This window comes from Pterocles gutturalis, unplaced genomic scaffold, assembly GCF_000699245.1.
Source record: "Pterocles gutturalis isolate BGI_N339 unplaced genomic scaffold, ASM69924v1 scaffold15134, whole genome shotgun sequence".
Classification (NCBI taxonomy): domain Eukaryota; kingdom Metazoa; phylum Chordata; class Aves; order Pterocliformes; family Pteroclidae; genus Pterocles; species Pterocles gutturalis.
This window is the reverse complement of record NW_010128469.1, coordinates 72,030-80,206: the sequence shown is the minus strand read 5'-3', so window position 1 is coordinate 80,206 and position 8,177 is coordinate 72,030. Positions and strand designations below refer to the sequence as shown.

Here is an 8,177-nt window from a genome sequence, read left to right as displayed (position 1 = left end):
GAGGAGGGGGCTTCTCCGGCCTGGGGGCGGGAAGTGTGAGGCACTGGTGGTCAGCTCTCCCCTCCCCTGTCCGCCACCTCCTTGGTGGGCAATGCCTTACCTCACGTCAGAGAAGATCATAAATTAAAGAACTTGTGAAGGCTTCAGTCTCTTAATCCTGTTGTTCCCTGTTCCACTTTTACAACAAAAACATTTGTGCTTTTCCCACCTGTTAGCTTTACTCAGCGTCTCTGACAAGACCAGCTTGGTGGAATTTGCAAAGAGTCTGAATGCTCTTGGCCTGGGTTTGATCGCCTCGGGAGGAACAGCCAAATCCCTGAGGGACGCTGGCTTGCCTGTCAGGTACAGACGCTTTCCTCTGCATCCCCACCAGAAATGCTCATTGGAGTCCTGAGGCTGCTTAAATAGTTCTCTCCATTTGTGAGCAAAAATGATTGAAAACTGGTCTGAAATAAAGACTTCTCTTCCAAAACAAAACAACAACAACCTGCCCCAAAGAAAACTTCAGAAACTTCTTGGCCCAAAGTTGTCTGCATGAGGCCAAAGAGTGCTGCTGTGGAGGTCAGCACGCAGAGGTGGCAGGAGCATTGTGCTGGAGGTGATGCCTTGTCTGCCAGCTGTTCTCCCGTGAAGCAATCTGTTGTCTTGAAATTCATATTCTGACTCTAGTGCTAGAGTGATTAAAAAATCTGTCAATTATTTGTCAGGACGGGTGACCTTAAGTCCTTTTTTTTTGCTTCCAGTGAACACAATGGTAGGCCACTGGGACACATCAGTATGAATATACACTGCCTCCAGACATCCCTGTCCTCGCTGAAATCCAGCAATGCTTTGCTTGGCTGTGCTGTCAGCGAAGCCTGAAGCAAAGGATGGTCACATTTCCCTTTCTCTCTAAAATTTATTGTTACTTTACCATCACAAACTGTCACAGGGAGTGGTGAAACTTTAACATTTTGCTAAGCTGGGAAGAAGAGTACTGAGATATTGCTTCATTTGAGAATGGTCTCCCATTCTCTCTATAAATCATGTTGACTTAGGTTATTTCAGTTATTCAAGAAATAACCATACTGCTTTGTTGAGTGTGACCCATGGACTTTGTTTCCATTCGTGGGAAAAGCACCCGTTGCCTATTTGACATAAGGAGGGGGTTGTAGTGAAATTTATACAATTTTCTGTTGCAGATCACTTACTAGAAAGCAGTGTCCTTTCTGTCTTCTGTCAGATGTTGCTTTTGCATAATAGATGCATTGATTATGCATTTTTGCATAATCATTTTGCATAATGATTTGATGTAGATCAACATCTTGTGAAGAGTGAGAGAGCATATAGATTTAAATTACTGCCCTAATGGGAATAATAAGCATTCAACCTATAGATTAAGTCAGTATGGCACATCTGTCATCATGCTGTGTTCTCTTGTTGAGCAGAGATGTTTCGGACCTGACAGGGTTCCCTGAGATGTTAGGTGGACGTGTGAAAACCCTTCATCCTGCAGTCCATGCTGGTATGTTTCTACTAATATATTTTCAGTCTAAAAGAGGAACCCATGGGTGGTGAGGGTGGGAAGAAGAGATTGACAGATGTCTTTTTTTTATGTGGAAGAGCTGGGCAATGAAAACAGATTTACTTCAGCAGCCAAAGGAGAGGTGAAAAGCAGGGATGGAGAAGTCCACGGTGGCTGAATTACTTCCTCTGTTGCTACTCTGGCATCTATGCAGCTAGCAGAGCTTTTCCTTCCCAGGGCTACAAGTAACAGGGCTTCTCTGTAAATGTCTTTGCACATTCTTTGCAGAGTCAATTTCAGACCTGCTCAGGCAGAGAGCTACACTGAATTTAACCTGTGGATGAATCTGGTGTGCAGCATAAGGAACATGACAGCATAGTCTTTAGTGAGTGATTTCTGCATGTCTGATCTTTCCTGGCTCCTCCTCAGCAAGGAGGATGCCTGATAATTGGTCAATCTGCACATTAACCCATCTGCTTTTTCATCTCCTGTTACGATGCTTGAGATCCCTGAAATTAAACATGTTGCCCATCATACGTGAGGGCTGGAGACGATCTCCTCTGACAGCCTTGAACCCAGGATTGTGCTGTTGCTCACTCTGTGCCAGCCAGTCATCTGCATGTTTCTCCAAGTTCCTAGACCCAAGCCAGCCACCTGTGCTGCTCAGCTAGAGGCACAGCTTCTTTTGCTTCAGATGCTTCGTAGGCTTTGAGTGTTGCTGGCTGATGAGTGGCAGGTTCCTTTGTCCTCTCCATGAACAGTTTTAGTGTTTTAAAGGTAGCAACTGAATGCTATAAAGTACGTACTTATAAAGTACGTTTTTAGAGGTTGCTGTTCAGCACTTGGAATGCTCTACGATTCAGCATTGGGGGAAAAAAAAACTGTTAATATGTAATTTGAACAGTCAAAGAGTCAGTAAAATGGAATAGGGTAGAGGAGTAGGGGCTGAGGACTGTCATCTGAACTAGAATCAGAAAGTTTGACAGAAAATCTCCCAGGAAAGACACAGTCTGAAGGAAGATTTTGAATTAAAAAAGTGTTTGTTGGTGATTTAGTTCCTTTTTTTTTTTTTTTAATAAAGATGTACCATTGTTTGTAACTAGGCATCTTGGCTCGCAATATTCCAGAAGATAATGCTGATATGAACAAACAGGATTTCAGCCTTGTAAGGTAAATGTTGGGGGACATGGTGCAATTCATCAGTAATCAAAAATGAACATTGGAGACCAGTCAACACCAGTGAATGGGAGCAGTAGGGACTGTAACATCTGCACACTGGAAGATCTGCAATCTCCTTCCTTTTACCTGTCAGGAGGTACTATGTTTTTAAAACTACAGTTTGGTACAGGTGCATCTTCATCACTTGTAGTGAGAGAAGACTAGAACAAGAAAGTTACATTGTGGTTCCCACAGGGAACAGATGTTTTAATGTCTTCTGGTTGTCTGGGAATTTTGACACTTTACATTTAGTCAATGTTGGACCACATTACACTTCTTGCAAAGTTGTATTCAGTGCTTTTAAAGCTGGTGCATCTCTCTTCAACTTGGCTCTGGGTGTCTGATCAGATGACGATTCCCTATTTTGAAATACTTGCTTAGTAAATATACCCTTTGATATTTGCATAATGTTTACTGAGTTTCAACACATAAATAAAAAGTAGATATGAAAAGTGGGTCAGGAACATGCAGCTTTTGTACAGACAGAAAGCACACAGACAACAGACAGAAAACTTGCTTTCTGAGACCCATCATGGGAACAAGTGAGCTACAACCAGAAATTCAAGTAACACAGTTTGCCCATTAACATACCAAAGATTTTTTTTTTCTGGTTTTGTTAGAATATATTTACTCAGTACATTCACACAGGGCAGTCTGGGACTATGTTTAACTAATTGGTTTTAACATCTAACTAGTGATTGGGAGTAACAGTTCTATGTCAGTGGGTAGCTCCTGGTTTAGAAATGAATGGCTGAACTGAACATACTAAATTGTAGGTATAGACAGGATGGGAGGTATAGTTTGACTGTGGTGATTGGGCCAGAATGCATCTTAGCTTTTAAAATTACTTTTAAAAACTGATGTGCCTAGGATAGATGGATTTTTGGCTCTGAATTTGAAAACCTGAAATTTAAAACCACAGGAATCCTCACAGGTTGTTCAGCAGCGGTGGCTCTTCAGAGTACGCTGCATATTAAAGCAGGCTCTGCTGAATTGCAGGGGCAATAACATGCCTTTACATCAGTGACTTACAGTGCACTTGCACCCAGAGCAATAATTTCGATTTGGGTTGCCTTACATAAAGCAGAAGGAGCTGATCCTCAGCAGGAGGGTCTTTGCATAGTTGCATAAAATTTACATACTCAAGTCGAGGTAGGAATCCTTCATTGATTAGCTTGATTTCCATAGATAAAAGCATTAGCAGTGTTAAAGTCCACAGATTCCTGATGGTTTGCAGCAGGTCAGGAGCATGAATGGATTGGGGGGGAGGGAGTATCAGAAATAGAACAGACAATAAAAGACATTGTAGGAAATTTAGAGACACAGGGGATTCTGAAAACTGTGATGGAAGCTGGTCACCCCTTCTGCTTGAGTTCATGGCACAGTGTGGAAACGAATGTTAAAAGTTGGACACAACTGTATGCATCACAGCAATTAATTCCAGTAAGGTCCAGTCTTACCTCGAGAGGTGAAAGTCAATCCTCTCATCTAGTTCATGTGCCACAGAGGCTTTGTGGGATCTACTCAGGTTTCATGTGTTGTTGGTATTTTAAAAGTCCAGAAGGAGATGCAGGTCATTTTCTGCTTTTGGAAAAGTTGTGGAAAATTAGGCTGTTTATGCTTTGTTTGCAGTGGACCTTGCTCTGGGTGTTTACTCTCTTATGAAAGTTGGTGGTGCCTATTTTCAGTAGTGCTGAGAGTCCACTTTGAAGTCCTTTGAAATGGCTCAAGTTGTGCACAAAAATCACTAAACATTTAAACACGGGCCCACGCATTTGAAGAAACTCTTCCTTTAACTGACTTCTGCAAGTTGTGGTTCTATCCACTGTAACATTGTTTGATGTCCAGAGTTCAGTTAAATTGTATAATGTGTGTGCTGTTTCACTGTTGCACCGTCACTTGGCCTTTGGCTGAACACTGACTCTGAAGTCTTTTGGAGAATGGAGCCTCGGCTGCAGGATTTTATGTTGGTCCCTGATCTGAGAGACAAGACCATAAAAACAGTGGTAGTACCTTGTGCATTCCAAGCCCAGCTTGGCCTTTTTATTTCCCATCGAGTAACCCTGCTTTTCCCCTCAATTCTCAGAGTCGTCGTGTGTAACCTCTACCCCTTTGTGAAGACTGTATCTTCTCCAGATGTAACTGTACAAGAGGCAGTGGAAAAGATAGATATTGGTAAGTTAAAGGGAGAGCGAATCTGTTCTCCAGGCAGACTTGCAAGATTTGCAAGGAGCAGACTGAAAGCATAGTTGGGTAAAGCCCATTGCTTTTAAGGAGACCAACAATTAAAATGACAAATGGCTGTTGTAACAGGCTGGCAAGCCGTGCTGCATAGGTGGGCAAGTCATGCATTGCCCGAGGGAGGAAGCTTGATGTACTGTGGAAGGCTGTGCTAGGAAAGGCCAGGTGGAGCATGTTTCCTCCTGAAACATGGAGAGAGATTAAACCTCTTTTGCAGCCTGTGGCAGTGTAATAAAAATAAAAACACGAGCTTTGGAGAGAAAAAGCTGAACCACTCAAAGTGCTCCAGGAATTGCTGAAAACTTCACTGCAGGAAACTGTTAAAAGGAAAGGGGTCAGTCTGCGTACATGGGAGAGTAGTTAGGACCTGAATTTGGAAGTATGGGTGCCTGTATTGTCAGCAGGTTTGCTCTTGCTGCTCATTGTTAACCCCAAAAGGCCTTTCCTTCACTGTAGCGTCTCTGCTTGGCAGCTTGTGAACAGTTCAGGCATAGTTTTGTGCCACGAGGTTGGATTGGGATTGAATTTTCCTGCGGTAGTTTAGTCCAAATGATGCCCAGCAGAGCTCTCTAATAAATGTTTTATGGAGTAGTACTCTCTCTGCATGTAACATTGCCAGCCTCTACTTTTCCTTTGCAACAGCCTAGTATCTTGTATGATTTAAAGTTCTGTAATAGCTGTGCAGAATCAGATTTAAGGGGGAAGCATGGCATTTTATCTTACACAGAGGACCTGAGCAGGATTCATTAATATTTGCAGAGAGATTTGGGAACCTCAGTTGCTTGGCAGTGTAGAGGTAAATCTTCCTGTAGACCCCAGGCCAGTGTTGCAGAGGATGGTGCTTAAGCGATATGTGGAGACAGCTGTTCTCTTCAGGATGTGTCTGTGCTGCTTGAAGGCATTCTTGCCCCAGTTGCTCATCGCAGCCCAGGCATGACCTGTTTTCTTGCCCCTGCAGCTCTGCCTGGGTGTTCAGAGGCCAGTCAATGTGCACCTCCGCCAGTGCATTGAGCCAAATGCACCAGCCTTGTGCATTTTGAAGAGCACTCCTACGGTCCTTTCTCCTCGCTGGAGGGACGGGGGCACATTCATCTGGCACAAATAATTGATCAGTGCATGTCCCTTCTTGGCTTCAGATGCAGCTCTCTGCTGTGCTGTGTCCAGAAGGGAAGTGCTTCATGCCTTCGTGCTTCCCTTGCAGGAGGAGTTGCCTTGCTGCGGGCAGCTGCCAAGAACCATGCTCGTGTGACAGTTGTGTGTGACCCTGCAGACTACTCTGCAGTAGCTAGAGAAATGGTGACATCAAGGGACAAGGACACCTCCATGGAAACCAGGCGTCACCTTGCCTTGAAGGTTGGTCGTGTTTGCTTGCAGTGAAGGGCTAGGCCAGACTTGTTTGCCTTTCATTCATTCACTTCTTTAAGCACCAAGTCCTTTGTAAGTTGGCGTTTGTAAGTTGACGAGTGTCTTCTATTCTGGTCCCAGGCTTTCACCCACACTGCTCAGTACGATGCAGCCATCTCCGACTACTTTAGGAAAGAGTACAGCAAGGGGGTGTCGCAGCTGCCCCTGAGGTACGGCATGAATCCTCACCAGAGTCCTGCGCAGCTCTACACGATGAGATCCAAACTTCCCTTGACAGGTGAGGCCTAGGCCATGCTGGCCAAAAGGGAGCTTGAAGGCCTGGAAAGGATGTGGTTGGGCATGTCTGCCAGTTGTTTAGATTTTGCAAAGGAAAACCTTGTGATCCTTTTAAGATGCTTTGCTCCTTCCCATTTTCATTATTTAGTATCTTCCCAATCTTTTTGTGTTGGCATTTACTCAGTCTAGAAACCAAGCTGTTCTTCTCTAGGTTTGAATGAGTCTTGTTCTTTTTTTCTTTCTGTGATGGCATTGAGCAGAGGTTTATTGCAATAGTTTTCTAGAATGCTGCTTCTGCTAATGGTGGCAGACGGCAGGGATACTAGTCTCACTCACAAGAGTTTCGGACAGGTCTGGTTTCTCTCTGCCATTTTACAGGGCTTGCCACTCATTACAGCATTGTTGCAGTGAGGGAAACCCCTGTTTTGTTAAAAAAAAACCTTGGCTACTCTTGTTCTTGAGCTTGCTTTCAGTGTTGGTGAAAACCAGCTCTGCCTTGTGTGCAGGCATGGTCCTGTTGAACAGACAATGAAGCTTTGTGTTGCAGAATTTCTTATTTCAATTCTAGGATCTCTTAGGAAGCTTTTCCATGCCTGCACTGGAAGTTGATTTGCTTGCAAGTCTGCCTTCCAGTATGGCAGCCGAAGAACACTGTGTTCTTTTGTTCTGGCCATGAACGATTGCTAAAATGATCTTCTCCTCTTATCTCCTGAAATGCTCACAGTTCTGCCGTGTCAGTATGAGCAGTTCTTCTGTGGGGCCAGGGCAAAAGATTTTGAGAGAAGACTTTTAAATGGTCTTTACTCTTGGCATGGGTTTCTGATGAAGGGACCCGATGAAGCATTTTGCTAAAAGCTTACCCTAAATTTCATAGCTGTGAGTGGTTCTGTTGACATCAGTTAGAGACAACATGTTCTTAAAGTTTGGCTAGTGCCAGAGCGCTTTGTTGAATCAGAGCCATAGTCACTGCAAGAGATTTATTTACTAGATTTGTAAAGAAATCTACCTGCTAGGGAGCATGGGGCACGCTTTTTGTGTTCTTCCCTGGCAGCACTGACTATGCACCTTGGTCAAAGTCAAGCTCTGGTAGGCTTCCTCAGAAAGAGATAGCTCTTGTTCCAAATAGCTGCCAGTTGAAGAACTCGAAGAACTTAAGGGGGAATTTTCTTTTTTTGTTCCCCTTTCCCAAGAGGGAAGATGCAGGAGGGGACAGTGTGTGTCTTGCCTCAAGGTCATAGTAGCAGCTTCTGGTAAGGAAGTGAATTGTATTTGCATCTCTTGAGTCTCAAACCTGTGTATTCCTAACAAGTCACTGAAGCTTTTCAGGACACTTAGCCAGTTCTGAGGAGCCAGGGTCATTGAACAAGAACAATTTGTACTGATTTCAATTCTTGGTGGGAGAGGTCTCTTCTGCTTGCTCTCCAGACTCTGAGGAGAGGGGTCTGCCTGCTTTAATGAGTCTATTTGTGTGCTATGTTTGCAGTGGTGAATGGCTCTCCAGGGTTCATCAACCTGTGCGATGCTCTCAATGCCTGGCAGCTGGTGAAGGAACTCAAGCAGGCTTTAGGCATTC

At 44.1% G+C, this 8,177-nt stretch overlaps 1 protein-coding gene across 1 annotated transcript in view; it reads left to right on the top strand.

Moving 5' to 3' along the window:
- Positions 1 to 147: 147 nt before the first annotated feature.
- ATIC (5-aminoimidazole-4-carboxamide ribonucleotide formyltransferase/IMP cyclohydrolase) overlaps positions 148 to 8,177 on the top strand; it is a gene marked incomplete at its 5' end in the record, with an annotated part of 22,148 nt that continues 14,118 nt past the window's right edge. Inside the window, 7 exons of the mRNA XM_010079640.1 lie at positions 148 to 342; positions 1,428 to 1,504; positions 2,608 to 2,674; positions 4,809 to 4,897; positions 6,165 to 6,316; positions 6,449 to 6,605; positions 8,088 to 8,177. The exon at positions 8,088 to 8,177 is cut by the window's right edge and continues 15 nt beyond it. Coding sequence (XP_010077942.1) covers positions 148 to 342; positions 1,428 to 1,504; positions 2,608 to 2,674; positions 4,809 to 4,897; positions 6,165 to 6,316; positions 6,449 to 6,605; positions 8,088 to 8,177 — 827 coding nt within the window. The remainder of the gene's footprint in view (positions 343 to 1,427; positions 1,505 to 2,607; positions 2,675 to 4,808; positions 4,898 to 6,164; positions 6,317 to 6,448; positions 6,606 to 8,087) is intronic.